The following is an 18,904-nucleotide window of genomic DNA, read 5'->3' as shown; positions in this document are numbered from 1 at the left end:
TGGGGTTGTGTAGCAACTGAGGATAAGGGCAGACACTTCCTGAAACACCCAGTCTCCTGAAACAGGCTCCACCCTCTGAGGCAGAAACCCCTCCTCCTAAAACAGCCTACTGTCCAGACACACCAGTCCGTTCTACACACCGCTACTGCTGATTACACGTTTTTCACACTTCTGGAAATTACAAATGATCCCTAATGTGTGTGTGTGTGTTGTTTAATCTTTTCAAGCCCCGCAGTGGCTTCTCTTCAATGTTTTGCTCATTTGCTTCCACTAAACACTAAGCTGCTTTATTATTTGATGTACTTTTTTCTGTCAGATGGCATAATGTGTGTTGCGATTTGATGTGATCAGACTATAAAGTTGTTGCTTGTCCTGGGACACACTGGGACACGTCTAACATCCTGGTGTGGAGACGTGTTCTGTCATCCTGTTTTAACCCAGTTATCTGCTCTCTCAGGCAAACAGCACACTCTCTCCAGTGCATCTCCAGCTCCTAAACCTCGGACCACCAGGATTCGGGGGTCTCTTCCCCACCTCGGGTCCGTAGCTGCAGAACGGCAGCACAGAGCACACAGAGCGCGGAGAAACTGGAATGCAACTGGAATACTAAACAGTTGATGGAAAAATAAATAAACAAATAAACAAACAACTCCCGGTACACATTCCGTTTATCGGAACGTCGTTGCCTGGAGTTGAGGCGGCTGCGAAAGGCATGCAGGTCTGCACGTCTGCGTTTGCTCGGAGATATCCAGAGCCATCCCCACTGCCTCCCTAATTCAGTTTCCTGTCAGGACTAAATCATATCATCTAAATAGAGGCGTGAGGTTACTACACTCCTGCGTATAATTGAGCCATGATAAGGCATCGCTTTTCCGCGGCCTCGACAACATTGCTGCACTTATTAGTATTTTTTTTACCGCGTAAACAAAGCGACTCGCAGTGCAGCGAGAAGCAGAGGAAGAAGAAGACTGGTGTGCGCTGGAGCTCGTGCACTGTCAGAGGTAACGGCAGGCAGCTAGGGCAGATTGGAGAGTTTTTTTTCCTTTACCCCGACAATAAAACCACAGACACACCATATTTCACGTTTACGTTAAATATTCCCCAGTGCGCCCCTTCCGTGACGGCTTATTCTCGGGGAGATTTATCACAGGCCTCCCCTCTGCTCCCGGCCGAGATGGCGGTCTCGGGACCGTCCGCCTCCCAGATAAAGAGCCGAGATCAATACCCATCTACGATCCATACATCGGACGGGCCGACAGCACGCATCTGTTTACGCGCTCCATCACTCCCGGACAATAACGCCCTCCGCCGGGAGCTGATTCGCTGTGATGTGGTTTCTTTTCTGCCCTAATTCCCAACAACATACGCACCGGTCAAGATTCCTGCTTGGGCTGTAAACCTCCCCGTGAGCTGTGACAGCCCGGAGCAGGCTCTGTCCACGGCGGGGGGATGGGGGGTGGGTGGGTGTACCGAACCTGCAGACGGCAGGGTGAGGTCACCAGTACGCACGGCCAGTAAACATCAGCTCAGACAATCAGAGCGCGCCAGACCTCCAACTCGCACTGCACCATTACAATCAGAGATCCATCTGTATGTACATGCATAATCCAGAACCGTCAGGGGCAAATCAGCATCACGGCCTGGCAACCGCCGTCACTCAATCAAATGCCACAGCAATCAAGTAGGCATCTCGGAGGCGGCATTGGTCGAACGACTGCAGCCTAGCAACCCCCACCCAATGCTCACTGCTATAAAAGGAGATTAGGAGACTGAACATTAGACAGACTAAATTGTGGATGTTGGTGTCATTTTTACGACTCTTCACTAGCAGAGATTAGAGTGCTAAGGACAAAGTGCAGAGGGATGTTAAACTCGCACCAGTTCTGAGGACCACCCAACAAGTCCCTTCTACCTCAGTGAGGACCACCCAACAAGTCCCTTCTACCTCAGTGAGGACCACCCAACAAGTCCCTTCTACCTCAGTGAGGACCACCCAACAAGTCCCAACTACCTCGGTGAGGGTGTGAATGTGCGGACCAATGAACCAGCCACGATGGGTCTCAGAAATAGACTCAGACTGATCAGCATATATTATTCCATGACTATATAATGATGCTTTCTCTTTCTCTTGCTTTCTCTCTCTCTCTCTCTCTCTCTCTCTCTCTCTCTCTCTCTCTCTCTCTCACACACCCACACACACACACACACACACACACACACACACACACACACACAGAATCCTCAATGTCTTTCAGTGTTTTGTCTTTCAGGGGCAGTTTGTATAAGCAGTTTGTTTGCTTGGCAGACAATAGTGGTTGCCTTCACCCAGGATTGCGGGGCAACACAGAGGGGTTTGCCCCTATTACCCCTTTCATCCGGAATTACCCATCTAAATGACGTCCTTCCAGATCCATTCCAGGGCAGGCCTTCTGGGGTTATTAAAACATAAGGTTAAACACTTCATGTCTAGTTAAATCCAGGAATTCACACACTAGAGCTCACACTACATGTCACACTACAGCTTACTACAACCCAGAGCACACCGCAGCTCACACTACAGCTCACTACAACCCAGAGCACACCGCAGCTCACACTACAGCTTACTACAACCCAGAGCACACCGCAGCTCACACTACAGCTTACTACAACCCAGAGCACACTTCAGCTCACACTACAGCTCACAACAACCCAGAGCACACTTCAGCTCACACTACAGCTCACTACAACCCAGAGCACACCGCAGCTCACACTACAGCTCACTACAACCCAGAGCACACTTCAGCTCACACTACAGCTCACTACAACCCAGAGCACACCGCAGCTCACACTACAGCTTACTACAACCCAGAGCACACTTCAGCTCACATTACAGCTCACTACAACCCAGAGCACACCGCAGCTCACACTACAGCTTACTACAACCCAGAGCACACTTCAGCTCACACTACAGCTTACTACAACCCAGAGCACACTTCAGCTCACACTACAGCTTACTACAACCCAGAGCACACCGCAGCTCACACTACAGCTTACTACAACCCAGAGCACACCGCAGCTCACACTACAGCTTACTACAACCCAGAGCACACTTCAGCTCACACTACAGCTTACTACAACCCAGAGCACACTTCAGCTCACACTACAGCTTACTACAACCCAGAGCACACCGCAGCTCACACTACAGCTTACTACAACCCAGAGCACACCGCAGCTCATACTACAGCTCACTACAACCCAGAGCACACTTCAGCTCACTACAGCTCACTACAACCCAGAGCACACCGCAGCTCACACTACAGCTTACTACAACCCAGAGCACACTTCAGCTCACACTACAGCTCACTACAACCCAGAGCACACCGCAGCTCACACTACAGCTCACTACAACCCAGAGCACACTTCAGCTCACACTACAGCTCACAACAACCCAGAGCACACCGCAGCTCACACTACAGCTTACAACCCAGAGCACACTTCAGCTCACACTACAGCTTACTACAACCCAGAGCACACCGCAGCTCACATTACAGCTCACTACAACCCAGAGCACACCGCAGCTCACATTACAGCTCACTACAACCCAGAGCACACCGCAGCTCACACTACAGCTTACTACAACCCAGAGCACACCGCAGCTCACACTACAGCTCACTACAACCCAGAGCACACCGCAGCTCACACTACAGCTTACTACAACCCAGAGCACACTTCAGCTCACACTACAGCTCACTACAACCCAGAGCACACCGCAGCTCACACTACAGCTTACTACAACCCAGAGCACACCGCAGCTCACACTACAGCTCACTACAACCCAGAGCACACTGCAGCTCACACTACAGCTCACTACAACCCAGAGCACACCGCAGCTCACACTACAGCTTACTACAACCGAGAGCACACTTCAGCTCACACCACAGCTCAGAACTTGGGTGTCCTGACACAGTGACCCACTTCACCGCAGTCAGTGCGCCACTCTGATATCCAACATTAGGCTCGTCCTGTCCTGCTGAGTCCAGAGCTAACAGATTTAAAGAGTAGGCTGACATGAACTTGTCCACACCCCTGAATCTGATATCAAATCCCAGCATGCCTCTGTGATGCTCCACCCACAAGGGTCTGGCCAATAAACCTCACCAGGCTGGACTTGACTGTGTGGTGGCCTTAACCTGGTCCGGTCCGGCCAGGTGTCATAACAATCACAGTTGGTCGAAAGCAATGACAGCCAAATATAATAAAAGTCCCTTTTTATTTAATATCAAATGTAAAAGATAGAATACCATCATTCAAGCAATTCTCAGCAGAAAACAATTTTAAAACTTTTAAAAATCATAAACTAGGCTACTTGGCGCTGGTACAGATTGCAGATGGGCAATACATTACATCCAGTATAGAGAAGGAAACGCAAAAGAACGAAAGAAAGAAAAAGCTATAACAGTCCATTACAGAATAACACAGAACATTAGGCAGCATTAGCAGGAGCTCAGCTGACATGGAACATCTTTTAAGTACATTATAAATTACTCATACAGCTGTAGGCAGTCTTTCACAGCCAGGTGGAGGTCAGCCAGCACCTGCCGAGGAGGGACGGGTGGTGCCGGTGATGGAGGTGGAGATGAACATGGTCCAGTGGGGGGTACATACCTCGACACAGCGACAGCGCACTGAGCCGCAGGACGTGAGCTGGGTGGAGGGGGGTTTGTTCCAAAAGAAAAAAGAAAGAAAAGACCCTCCCGCCCCAACGGGGGTGAGACGGTCACACGTGTGGGGAGGATGAGGAGGGCGGATGATGAAGGCAGGGCGCTTGTTTCACCAGCACGGTGTCAGCACCCTCAAACGAGCAGCAGTTAAGAAACATTTTCTTCCACCTTATCTACTTTAGACAACCTGTGTAGAGCAGGACTACAGGACCCTGCGGCGTGTGTGTGTAGAGCAGGACTACAGGACCCTGCAGCGTGTGTGTGTAGAGCAGGACTACAGGACCCCATGGTGTGAGTGTGTAGAGCAGGACTACAGGACCCCGTGGTGTGTGTGTGTGTGTGTGTGTGTGTGTGTGTGTGTAGAGCAGGACTACAGGACCCTGCGGCGTGTGTGTGTAGTGCATGACTACAGGACCCTGTGGTGTGAGTGTGTAGAGCAGGACTACAGGACCCTGCGGCGTGTGTGTGTAGAGCAGGACTACAGGACCCTGCGGCGTGTGTGTGTAGAGCAGGACTACAGGACCCTGCGGCGTGTGTGTGTAGAGCAGGACTACAGGACCCTGCGGCGTGTGTGTGTAGAGCAGGACTACAGGACCCTGCGGCGTGTGTGTGTAGAGCAGGACTACAGGACCCTGCGGCGTGTGTGTGTAGAGCAGGACTACAGGACCCTGTGGCGTGTGTGTGTAGAGCAGGACTACAGGACCCTGTGGTGTGTGTGTGTGTAGAGCAGGACTACAGGACCCTGTGGTGTGTGTGTAGAGCAGGACTACAGGACCCTGTGGTGTGTGTGTGTGTGTGTGGGTGTGTGTAGAGCAGGACTACAGGACCCTGTGGTGTGTGTGTAGAGCAGGACTACAGGACCCTGCGGCGTGTGTGTTGAGCAGGACTACAGGACCCTGCGGCGTGTGTGTGTAGAGCAGGACTACAGGACCCTGCGGCGTGTGTGTGTAGAGCAGGACTACAGGACCCTGTGGTGTGAGTGTGTAGAGCAGGACTACTGGACCCTGTGGTGTGTGTGTGTGTGTATGTGTAGAGCAGGACTCCAGGACCCTGCAGCGTGTGTGTAGAGGACTACAGGACCCCGTGGTGTGAGTGTGTAGAACAGGACTACAGGACCCTGCGGTGTGTGTGTGTAGAGCAGGACTACAGGACCCTGTGGTGTGAGTGTGTGTGTGTGTGTGTGTGTGTGTGTGTGTGTGTGTGTGTGTGTGTGTGTGTGTGTGTGTGTGTGTAGATTTAAGCTTCTGCATGTTTCCTCTGTTTATTAAGCAGAATGAAAACAAACCAGTGAAGAAACATTTATCTAGAGAAGTTACGGACCGTCCAAGTGACCCAGAAGCAAGACGGGACTGAGGTGTTAGATTAACAAACTTGGACATGCATTAGCAGGAGGTGGGTGGAGGGGGTGGATGGAGGTCGTGAGGCGTGGGGCATGGGTCAGGGGTCAGGGGTCGTTAGCATGCAGCCTGGCCGAGATCACAATGGCACCAATCACACCTCATACAGACATGACACAAAGAGAATAGTGTTGAGGTTTCCGGCTACTTCAGTAAATGGGCTTCCACCTAGATATTACAGACAGGGAAAAACAAAACACACACACACTGTCTCACACACACACACACATACACTTACACACACTCACACACACACCTCTGACACCCAGATATATACACACATGCTCACACTTACTATATTCATCTCTCCTTAAGACTGAAACATTTACAAAATAGACAATAATGAGAAGAAGAAGAAGAAGAAGAAGAAGAAGAAGAAGAAGAAGAAGTAGACGAAGAATTCCTAAAACTGAAAAAAGATCTGTGTCATTTAACCAGAAAGATCAAAAACAAAATAACTGTTTATTATAATACTAACGCTCAGAGGGTGTGGACGAGGGCGAGGTTTCTACTCTTACCACACCCCTCCTCCATGCTTGTCTGTGAACGAACTTCTCTGGAAGGTTCCCAGGGCTTGTCTGACCACCTGAGTGGGTCACCATCTGTCGCCCTGTCTGTGGGTCCTGTAGGTTTTACCTCATACACTCCAAGCAAGACTCCTTTTCTCCAGTCTGTCTTAGATCATGCAATCGCCCATCAACTCCCCATCAGCCAGTCAGTCAGACGTGGGCTCTGGACACCCCACCATTAAAAAAAGGTCTTTCACCCCTGCAATTTGTCCAAAGCTGATGGAATGGTTCTTTAAATAGAGAGACTAGTCATTCTCAGCAGACCCAAACCAGCAGTGCTCATGTGACAAATCTGACCGCTCACGTGAAAGATTTGACCTGAGAGAATCATACACATACACACACAGACACCCATACACACAAACACACACATGAGAATCTACAGCTCAAGTGAGATTTGACCTGAGAGAATCATACACATACACACACATGAGAATCTACAGCTCACGTGAGATTTGACAGCTCACATGATAAAATCCACAGCTCATGTGAGAGATTCTACATCTTGGGAAATTTCACATGCACAAAACATTTTTGTTGCAACCTGAAAGCTTTTTTGCTTAGTCAGTTCTGCCAGGCTGACCTCCTATAGTGAAGCTACTGAACAACGAGTCAGTACTTCGCTGAATCTCTGAATTGCTGGAGCACGTTTGCGTCTTCTACCCCCACCCGGTAAAGCCGACGGTGACATTAGATAACGTGATTATGTATTGTAATGAACAGACCTGCTGGGATGACGTGAAAGGCACCCGTGCTCCCCAACTTTCTCTCTCTCTCCATCTCTCTCTCTCTCTCTCCCCCCTCTCTCTCTCTCTCTCTCTCTCTCCCTCCATCTCTCTCTCTCTCTCTCTCCCTCCCTCTCTCTCTCTCTCTCTCTCTCTCTCTCCCCTCTCTCTCTCTCTCTCTCTCTCTCTCTCTCCCCTCTCTCTCTCTCTCTCTCTCTCTCTCTCTCCCCTCTCTCTCTCTCTCTCTCTCTCTCTCTCTCTCCCCCTCTCTCTCTCTCTCTCTCTCTCTCTCTCCCCTCTCTCTCTCTCTCTCTCTCTCTCTCTCTTTCTCTATACCCCTGGAGCTGCAACGCCACCTCTGTGTGCCAGATAGTGCAGCAGTCGTCCCCCTCAGGTGCAGTAATGTCCCACTCCATTAATCTGCTCACACATGAGGCGCTGAGCCGTACGCTTGTCCATACTAATCCTCCATTAATGTACCAAATCAACTAGGAGAGGCTGCGTGGCTCCCCGGTGCCCCCGCAGTAATGGAGACTCTAACACACGGAACCGCATGGCACCAAAAAGCTCCTGTTTGCTCTAGAAAAGCCATTCATACACACGCACACGTGCACATTATGTATTTGTGTTCTTGTGTGGTAAAGTCTTACAGTGACTCCAATGATACTGGAACAAGATAAGTAATACGTTAATCCCACCCTCAGATTCTCCATCATATGATGCATTTTACACACACTGCAATCTAAGCATTTTACATCTGAGCTCCACTTTCACCAGGAATTTGCACTTTCAGTCACAAGATTCAGTCTCATGTCTTGGGACACGAGGAGGAATCGTTTTCACACAGCCAGACCCTCTGATGGAACGGGGGGTCTCGCGCACATTTATTTATCTGTTTCTTTCTTTCTTTCTTTGTGTAGTACCGTTTCAGATTTTGACTGCCCTGAATGTTCCGTGGTCTGTGACTGGTCATTCTGGATGTCAGTGAGACTCACAGTCTGACCCTGACGCATGAGCAACAGGACGCACGAGCAACAGGACGCACGAGCAACAGGACGCACGAGCAACAGGACACAAAGAAATGGTTTTGCTATTTTAGTTACACTTGTAAAGTATAGCAATACAAATACATGCACACACACACACACAATTCCTAATTCCCTCTACATTATTTACTCGCTGGCCTTGGCAGTTGTCTTTGACTCTTGCACATATGGTGCAGTATTTCTCTTTACATTACCCCCTTAAACCCCCTTAAACCTTTTAAACAGGCTCATGCAGAAAAGTGTCGGGCCGTGATGTGTGCGTGGGGGTAACGCTTTCTGTCTCACTCCGTCTCGCCTATCCAGAGCTGCAAACCCAGAGTGACAAGCTACTTTGGCTGTGAAGAAGCTTCAGTCTCTGCTGACAGACAGAGGAAAACTCATTAATATACACGCAACAGCACACACTTAGCAACGGCACACACACACAGTGGCCTGTTCCCCGAAAGGGGGCAAGCTCAGTCAATCTCTTCATACTGATCTGGATGGCGCTTTGAATGTCTGTAATGAGATCACGGCACTGATTCTCTGAACTCTGAGGAGCATTAATCACGTTTAGGGGTTTATGACACTTCAGCGGTTTCTGCTGGCTGTGCGTCTGTGTGTGTGATTCTGTCTGAGTGATAACAATCTCGGGGGGTGGAGGGCGTCTTGGGGAGAGGCACTTCTCAAATGAACAGCTAAAGAGAAGCTCCACACCCAGGCACGAGAAGAAAATGCCATCGTGAAGTGTTTTGACTCTCCAAAATGAAACGTAAGACTTTCCAGTGGTCCTATAAATGACGGTGTAATTTCTGTTTGCGCTCCAAATCCCATATCCTCCCTGCACTGTGTTAGTCATGAGCATGACTCGCTCAACCGGCAGCATGACCGACAAACGCGTGTGCAGTTTAACATACAGTTTACATGTTTCATATATATCCATGTTCTGAACATCCATCGTGTGTGTGTGTGTTCCCCTTTCTACTAGCAATATAAAAAAAAAAATCTATGAGCATTACAAAACAGTGATATAAAAAAACAATTATCAACCATGTTGAGATAAAAGCTCAATTGTTTTGTGTGTGTGTGTGTGTGTGTTTGTGTTTCAGTGAGAATATATTTTTGTGTAAGTCTCAGTTTGAAATGTCATTAAAGTCGGACCATGTTGGGGAAATGATGAGTCGTAATTCAGCACTGGATCACCATGTTCCCCCCGCAGGGAGGGGCCAGAGCAGAAGCCCCGCCTCCCGCCCCGCCCCTCAGCTCTCCTGGAGAAGATAAAGGGGAAATTAATTGGCCTGTGGCTGTCAGCAGCGTTTCTGGGTGCCATAATGAGTTTGGCTCTGATGCGCCTCTGGCTACAGTGACTAACGTAGCCAGACTGTTAGTGATACACAGGAAGCCAAACGTGTATAGCCTTATAGAGAGAGAGAGAGAGAGAGAGAGAGAGAGAGAGAGAGATCAGGTGTGCTGAGTGAGACTCCGAGTCTCTTTTCATCTCCAGGTGGGACCGAAGTGTGCGAGCGTTCTGAGTCCACTCTCTCCTGCCTTCACATGGCACAGATCCATGTCGGTGAATTCAGACCGTTTGACTACATGGACCGGCAGGTCGCATTTGACGGCGTCCTGTGTGATCCGAGATGGAGGCTGGCTCGGAGGGAGAGAGTGAGGTCACACGTGCTGTGTCTCTGAGAGAAGACGTCGGGAGACGGCTGATCCGCGCAGCCCACACACTTCTGAAACGGCTCACCGATCCGCACAACAGCCTACTGTCCAGACACACCACTCGGTTCTACACACTGCTACCGCTGATTACACGTCTTTCACACTTGTGGAAATTACAGATGATCCCTAATGTGTGTGTGTGCGTGTGTGTGTGTGTGAGAGAGTCGTGGTATGTGGGTGTGTGTGTGTGTGTGTGTCAGGGTGTGTGCATGTGTGTGTGTGTGTGTGTGTGTGTGTGTGTGTGTGTGTCAGGGTATATGTGTCAGAGTATGTGTGTGTGTGAGTCATGGTATGTGGGTATGTGTGTGTGTGTGTGTGTGTCAGGGTGTGTGCATGTGTTTGTGTGTGTGTGTGTGTGTATGTGTGTTTTTGTACAGTCAAGCCTTATCGTTTACATCTGCAACTGCCATTATCAATCATTATCAATATAAGCCATTCACTGAAGGAGACACATGCGCGCACACACACACACACCACACATATCTGTGTAAGCACACACACACTTGTCGACCTGCACCCCCCCCCACACACACACACGCACCCCCCCCCCACACACACACACACAAAAGACACCAACAGAGGCAGAGAAGGAGACAGAGTAGGGGAGCTATGCAGCACACACACACACACACACACACACACTGCATGTTGCTCACAATCCAGGCTACACCTTGCAGAACAACACTGCCACCTACAGGTAACATTCCACTTCCTCCCCACTCTTCCTCTCGCCCAGCCTCCCTACGAGTCTCGTTCCACAACACGGGCATGTGTTTGGAGTGTGACAAGTGCTTCCTTTTAATGAGGCTTGGATTAGATTAGGATTAGATTGATCTTAACATATTAATGGATAATCGGATTTGGACCGGAGATAGGTCCACCTTATTGGCCTGGTTGTGTTGTGGAGAAGACAGCAGGACAGAGGCGTCCCCCGGACACACCGCTGCACAGCTGTGTTACTTCCTCTCTCTCTCTGCTTGTGCCATGTTGTTAATTCCAGCTGTGCTGGTGTTTGTAAATGCAAAACACTGCAATCTCGAGACATTTAGGAAGCAAGTGTCCCACGTTTACTCGGGGAGCTGGGCGATGCAACACAGCCACAGCGATTACTCAAACATGTTATTTTTTGTGTGACGCTGCTTAGAGGAAGATGAGTGGGGGTTTTTCTTCGTCTTTGTGTTTGGATGCCACAATGGTAAAGTGGTGATCGAAGTAGACAGGCATGAAAAAAATGTTTCTTTCACAAATTCTGAAGGCATTGTACATTTACACAATAACTGCAGAACAAACTTCACCATCCGGCCTCTTTGGAAAGCTAAGCCGTGTTTCTAGTGACTCCAGAAAAACTACATTATCAATGTTTTATACATCATTATTTTTAATTAGATGTGTATAAATAAAAAAGGAAAAAAACAAACAAACAAACAAAAACCACAGACACATGCACATGAGATCAGCAGATCACGTCTTAGGTTGGGAGTCATTATTTCTATGCAAATTGCAAACTGTTTTGTTTTGTGGTATAAACATGGATGGGCACCTCTATGGGTGGGAGACTTTACTGTGTTTATGTTTATTTATTGGGCTTTTCTCAGGGGCGTGACTCTGGCGCGTCAGTGCTGAGCGCTGTAGTTATACGCCGAGCTAATAGACCAGTAAATGTGTTCCTTTACCTGTCTGGTGTGCAGGGAGCTCCCCTTGGTCTTGAAGCCACCTTGGGAGCTGCACTCGGAGGCGCTGAAGTGGTCTGAGCTGGTGGAGGAGCGTTTGGACAGCGTGTCACAGCCTCCCACGAAGGTATTGTCCAGTGGCAGCTCCTGGATGGCGTGATGCTTTTTCGCGGACACCGGCGTGTCGGCCTTAAGGTGGAAGGCCGACTGCGGAGAGGCGGATTTGTAATGTCGGGCCAGGTCGGGACTGCTGGGTTTGAAGGTGCTGGTGGGCGTGGCATTCCAGTCAAAGCGGCCAATCCCAGGGTCCTCCAGCTCTGCAGGAAGGCTGATGGTTCCGTTGATGGGTTCATGGGCAGGGTCGTCGTGTTTGGTCTCTTCAATGGTGACAAAGTTAAGCAGGGAGCTTTTGGGCGACTTCCTTTTCTTGCGTTTTTTCTTTTTGTTCTGCTTGGCCTCCTGGTTGGGGGACATCCACTCTGTGCCCTGCTTCTTCCTCTGAGCAGTCTTGAATTGGGACACGTGACGACAGCGCACCAGAACCGTGATGAATATCACCACGATCACCACCATGGCGCCCGTTACTATGGCAATAATGGTCCTGAGATTATCCACGCTCTGGTATGTTTCGCTGCTGTCACCTATGTTTCTGTCTAGCGGTGTCTCCATCGTGCGACGGATGAGGTCATAGATGTAGGAGGAATTCCCTACCGTGTCGTTGACATATAGGAAAACCAGAACCAGTGTGTGCAGGGACTTGGGGTAGCCGAGGTCACTAATATTTACCACCAGCCGATGGAGGCCAATGTCAGCCACTGTGGGTTTCTCCTCTAAGGTGATGTTTCCGGTCACTGGATCAATCCTGAATAGACCCCTGTTGTTGCCGCTGACGATGGTGTACTTCAGTTCCGCGTTCATTCCTGTGTCTCCATCCACTGCGAAAACCTCGGCGACCACTGATCCAGGAATGGAAAACAGGGGCACCAGCTTGAAGGACGTGTTGGATGGAGGGTAGATGACCACGGGGGGATTGTCATTGACATCGATCACGTTGATGGTCACTTTGGCAGCGGACGAGCATGGGGGACGACCGTTGTCCACAGCCCGGACGTCGAACGTGAAGGAGCTCTGCTGCTCCCGGTCGAAGGAAACGTTGGACTTTATGACCCCGGAGAACGGATCGAGGATGAAGTTCTCATTATCATTGAGGATGGAGAGAGACACCACGGCGTTCTCCCCGGCGTCTGCGTCTGTCACTGTGATTACTCCTACTGTGCTGTACTTGGGCAGGTTTTCTGACACGAAGAACTGAAAGTGGTTATGTGTGAATTTAGGGCTGTTGTCATTCTCATCCAGAATGGTGACGATCACGGCCGCCTGACTCTGCAGCGCACGCGTGCCGTTGTCTCTAGCTGTCACGGTGAAGAGGAAGCGCTCCTGCTCCTCTCTGTCGAACACCCTGGACGCCGTCAGCACGCCGGTTTTGCGGTCAAGGTCGAAGAAGGAGGCGTTGGGTCCGAGCTGGTAGACAATCTCCGCGTTCCTGCCGCTATCGTCGTCCGTGGCGCTGATGGTGGTGAGAAAGAGGTCTCGCTGGTTGTTCTCCATGACGGCCAGCTCAATCACCGGCTGGCTGAACACGGGCGGATTGTCGTTCTCGTCCTCTAGCTTCACCCTGACCAGAGCCGTCTGGTTCAAGCTGGGTTTCCCGGAGTCGGACGCCACGATTTTGAAGATGTACTCTTTGGTGCCTTCGTAATCCAGCAAGGCTGAGGTCTCTAATAAATACTGGTTGTCATAAACTGCTTTGAGGTGAAACGGCACGTCTTTCTCAATGAAGCAAATCACTTTACCGTTGACATCGGTGTCCTTATCCGACACAGTGATCAGGGCGATCTTGGTGTTGATTGGGTCTTTTTCGGACAGCATGACTGTGCCATTGGTGGGGCTGATGATGTAGCGTAGGTCTATGTTCGGGGCGTTATCGTTCACGTCCGTTACGTTTATCGTCACAGTGGCTCTTGCCGGACTGGAACTTCCATCACTTGCTAAAACAGACAGTTTGTGAATGGCAGTCTCTTCTCTGTCCAGCGGACGCTGTACCGTTATGAGGCCGGTGGTTGCGTTCAGTGCAAAAAGTCTCCTGGTGCCCGGCGACACCTGGGTGCCAAACATGTACTTGATCTCTGCGTTGGAGCCGACATCCGCATCCGTAGCCTGCAGCTGCACGACGGACGTCCCGACGGGAGAACTTTCCGGAATGTGAACCTCCATCTGGCTCTCCTTAAAAACGGGCTTGTTGTCATTGACGTCGGTCACCGTCACCTGCAGGATAGCTGTGCTGGACTTCTGAGGGTGTCCCCCATCCTCCACTTTGATCTTCATCACGTACGTGTCCTTCAGCTCCCTGTCCAGGTTCTGCTGCACCACCAGCTGAGGCCACTTCTCCCCCTCGGGCGTCTCCACGATGTCCAGGCCGAAGGAGCTCTGGCCGTTGACCAGCTCATACTTGTGGACGCTGTTGGGTCCCGTGTCCGGGTCGGTGGCGGACGGCACGGCAAAGCGACTGTTGATGAGGGTGTTTTCCGGAATGGAGATGTTGATGACGGGGGAGGGGAACATGGGTGCGTTGTCGTTCATGTCCTTCACAATGATCTTGATTTTGATTAGTCTGAAGAAGTCGTTGGGCAGTATGACAACTTCGATCTCGAATGAACACTCGCTGTCCTCGTTCGAGGGGCCGGGGCAAAGTTTCTCACGGTCGATGCGGTTGGAGGTGGTGAAAATCTCCCCCGTGTTGCTCATGACTCTCAGGAGAGGGTTGTCCCCTGCCTTTGACACCAGCCGATAGACCAGGCTGCTGCTGACCCCTGTGGCCATATTCATATGCGAGATGTTCAAGTCCTTTGGTATATTTCCAATAAGAACATTTTCCTGCAGTTCCTCTCGGATCGGGTAAATCAACTCTTGGGCGATGGCCGGGTCCAACCAAAGGCAGGCAACTAAGGTTGCCAATAAGTAAAAATCCCTTAAATCCATGACAGCGGTTGAGTCGCGTTCTGTCAGCTTTATTTCAAACAATTATCCGTGTGCAGTTCAGCCCGAGCCAAAGCTTCACGGAACCTGCGCGTTTGTAGAGAAAGATGAGCTGAACAAACACCTACACATAAGCAATACTACAATACAGGTGTTTCAGAAACCACTTCTGTTACGCGCTGTACGAGGCACAGACACGTAGAATTAGTGTTGACTCGGTATTAATAGTTAAGTGAAGCGAGCACTTGCAGACTAACACAAGCGGCAGGTGGAGGTCGCCTGTTAGGCAGGCAGAATTCCGCCGTTTAATTAATGCTGTATATACACGCGCGTCGTCCTATTTTCCCGTGAATGTTTGGGGGTTTACACCCGGGGTCTGTCGGCACGGTACTGCGGCGGCAGGAGCAGCGCCCGGGCGGCCACTTTGGCATAATGTGCATTACGAGTCCTGAAATGTCTGCAAAACGTGTGTTCGGAAAACTTTAACGATACACAGCGTGCGGTTATTTTAGTGCCAAGCACGGATGATACAAATCATATTAGACTGCATCTGATTATGTTATTATTACTATTATTATTAGTAGTATTAGTATTAGTATTATTATTTAAGTCAGGTAGTATAAATTGCATTCGTAATTTAAACAACTGTGGCGTATGCTCGCACTGCCTTACCCCGTTCGGACGGGAGCTCGCGACGTGTGTGGATTTTATGTTACCGATCCTCGCGCTCGTGGGTTTGCTGTACAGATCCGCTCGATTCGCACGGGGCGAGGAGCATATTCACGTATTCACTCCAGTGCGCGACGACATCCGTGCTGATGCGCAACCAGCTGCAGGTCAGAGCATGAGAGGCCAGTCGGAAAAGCCAGTTCCAGACGCAACACCTGAGCCGTAAACCGGTCGAGCGGGGCTTTAAGGCTGAACTTCGCACGCAGAGAAAACGCGCTGCCTTCCAAACGGAACCAGAGGATCCGCGGCGCGCGCGCGGATCCCCGACGAGCGTGTTGCTCAGCGGTGCGACTCGCGGAGCTGCCGCGCAGAGACACGGAGCGGCACCGCAGATGATATTCAGGTGTAGTTCAGTTCAGCTCCACCCGGGACATGTTCCGCCGCTCTGTCGCCTTTTATTATTTCAGACACAAAAAGGAAAAGAAGAAAAAGCAGCAAATCCAGCGATTCCTCCCGGCAGCGCGGGCTGCGCTCGAGAGTGTCAGTACGTAACTGCGAGCTTCATCCTGTCCGCGTCGGGAACCGAGTGCTCGCGGCGTCTCGCCGTCGCGCTCTCCTCCTCATGACTGAATTTCTTCTCCAACTCTGAGTATGCCCGAGGGGGGCGTGACTTACCGCGTAGCCCACGCCCCCTTTGATGCTCATTGGCCCGTCTCTTCATTAGCGTCGCGAGGAAGGGAGGGGCTGTTATGTGATTGGCTCGGATCCACGTCACTAAAGCGTGCCGAGATGGCCCGAGATCCTCGCGAAGATGCCGGAGGCTGCGGCTCGCGGTCCGGTGCTTGCGCCACCAAGCCCCCATTTCAGCGTGTGATTGGCTGCAAGGCACGCGGCGACAGCCATCAGCCACACACACACACACACACACACCCCATTAAATGCCTGAACATTAACTGACCGAGAGGATCATTTAGGCAAAATTTGGCATTAACGGGACGATTGAACTGTGTGTCCTCCACCGAACAAAGGTCGAGATGCTCGCGCGCTCACTGGCACGCGTGGGAGTGCCACCGCAAGTTTAAACGATGAGTCCACGAGACAAGCGATGGGGCGACCGGGGCGTTACTGGCGGAGAGGACCTGCAGCCTCACGCGCGTGCAGGACTCGAGGAGTGTCGTGCAGACTCCGGCGACGCGCGCGTGTGGGTTCGATGGGCTGCAGGATGGATGTGTCGGTACTGGACAAACCCAGACTTCCGGACACCAGTTCGTTTAGCGACAGCCCACAAGGCCGAATATGCACCAGAGATCTGAACAGACTGCGACCATCACGGAAATGGAACCTCAGGATTACCAGGCTGGGATCGGTCGTGATCCTCCAGCTGAACCACGAGCTCAGTCCAAACAAAACCAATCAAACAAAACCAGTGAAACAAAACCATATAAAACACACTTAAAGAAAATTAAAATGACCACACGTGCTCCGTACACTGTCCCATAATTCAGTGAATGGTCTCAGTGAAGAACACTGGCAGGGTGACGTCCGCCGCTCGCGGGGAGACGACACCGCGCGCCTGGGATGTGCTGCGGTAAACAGTACCATCTAGAGGCAGGCTCGCGCACACGCTCGCGGTCCGCGCTCCTGTTCTCAGCATGTCGCATCCGCAAAGGTTAAACACACACTTTCTGTGAAGGTTGTGTGTGATTATGTTCCGTCTGTTTGGGTTTCGTGGAGAGTTCATTCACAGCCATTCTCACACTCACACACGCCAGTTAAGTTAGTTAATAAGTCAAAGTTTTAAGTTAGTTAAGTAAGTTAGTTAAGTAATTTTAAGTAAGTTAATGCAGCAAATCTAATATACAACTAACACTTCACAAACTATCATTTATGTTTCCCACAGTGCCAGTTTGGGTGGAGTCGATCTGAGTGAACTCTGACCCTGGACCAAGGCCCTGCGTGCCGTGTCACAGCACATCACGTCCATCTGTGGGTGATAAGGAAGCTTGTCTTCTGTATAGGCGCCGAAAGGGTTAAGCTTATTTTGGGTAGGAGCAGCAGGTCATAGATTTTCAATAATGCAGGACTGTAATATATATTCCAGGACTCACCCCTGTGATCCAAGGGCCCATTACAGTCTAAGGACCCCGAGGGCGGTACCGGTCGATCGCCATGGAGATTACCATGGAGATTACCTAGGAAGTCCTGCTTGCTGGTGGGGTGTTGTAACACACTGATGCAATACCCAAAGTCTTCCAGGCCAAGTGAAATTTTGCTGCATGTGGTGTCCATGACGCGGTATAGGACGATTCCTGCTGTCCTGTGCTGCCCAAAGATCCATGGTGCACTTTCTGTAGGAATGGGATTTGCCATTCCCCGATGTTGGGAATGTGATTCAGCGTTCCCTGATTTCCTGCCTCTCCACTTTGTCTGAGGTGATGGAGGGGCACCAAACTTTCCACTGGTGTGTGACTGAAGCAGCGTCAACAGTACGAGCGCACTAGATTGGCTCACCAGGTTTGCCTGTGTGCTCTGGAGCGACTCACCGGGTCTTCCTGAAGCAGAAGGTTGCATACTGTTCAGTCATGAGATAGTTTGACCATCTACAGTTCAAACATCTACGGCTCCAACATCTACAACTCAAACATCTACATTTCGTGAAGCCACATCTGTAGGTTGCTTATAACGGAGCTTTCACTCACGTCCAAAGAGTTGTGAAAAATCATGAACAGGCTGTTGTGAGGTAAAAGGTGAAGCAGGTGTAGCAAAGCAATTTAACAATATTTCCTTTCTTTCTTGCTTTAACTAAAGACTAAGTGTCATTTTTGTGTGTTTTTTCTAATAATGGATTGTTTGAAACCCAAACCAAGATGTTTTGGAAGAAGGCCAGGATACCAAGAGACAAAGTGACAAAGCAGCACAGCTGTAGAAACACGAGCAGCTCCTCCACCTTCTGCTGGTCTCCATGACACCTGCAAGTCTCCACAACTCCTACTGAACTGGGAGTATAAGGCTGATCTTAAATGGAACTGGAACAATGAGAATAAATATTAATAAAAATTCCACAGCGCATGAAAATGACACCACACATCAGAGCATTTACTACTGTACCTGAATTAAGAGTGGACACACACGCACAAACACACACACATACACTTACACACACATGTACCCACACACACACACACACACACACACACACACTCATGTACATACACAGTCAGTTGGCATATGAAAGACACACTCACCTCCACACTTCACACTTACTGCTACCCTGACCTACCTACCTCAACAAAATGTGTCTATATGTGTGTGAGCATGTGAGCCAAAGAGAAAGAAAAAGAGAGAGAGAGAGAGAGAGAGAGAGAGAGAGAGAGAGAGAGAGAGAGAG

At 50.2% G+C, this 18,904-nt stretch overlaps 1 protein-coding gene across 1 annotated transcript in view; it reads right to left on the bottom strand.

Moving 5' to 3' along the window:
* The window catches only part of LOC113568835 (protocadherin-9), a 184,266-nt gene extending 168,406 nt beyond the window's left edge, over window positions 1-15,860 (bottom strand). The window contains exons 1-2 of the mRNA XM_035524714.1: window positions 15,520-15,860; window positions 11,815-14,934 (exon numbers count right to left, since the gene is read on the bottom strand). Of these exons, the coding sequence (XP_035380607.1) occupies window positions 11,815-14,850 (3,036 nt within the window). The 5' untranslated portion in view covers window positions 14,851-14,934; window positions 15,520-15,860. The remainder of the gene's footprint in view (window positions 1-11,814; window positions 14,935-15,519) is intronic.
* Window positions 15,861-18,904: the final 3,044 nt, after the last annotated feature.

Source organism: Electrophorus electricus, chromosome 3 (genome assembly GCF_013358815.1).
Source record: "Electrophorus electricus isolate fEleEle1 chromosome 3, fEleEle1.pri, whole genome shotgun sequence".
Taxonomy (NCBI): domain Eukaryota; kingdom Metazoa; phylum Chordata; class Actinopteri; order Gymnotiformes; family Gymnotidae; genus Electrophorus; species Electrophorus electricus.
Note: the sequence above shows the minus strand (reverse complement) of the source record. Positions and strands in the feature narration are given on the sequence as shown.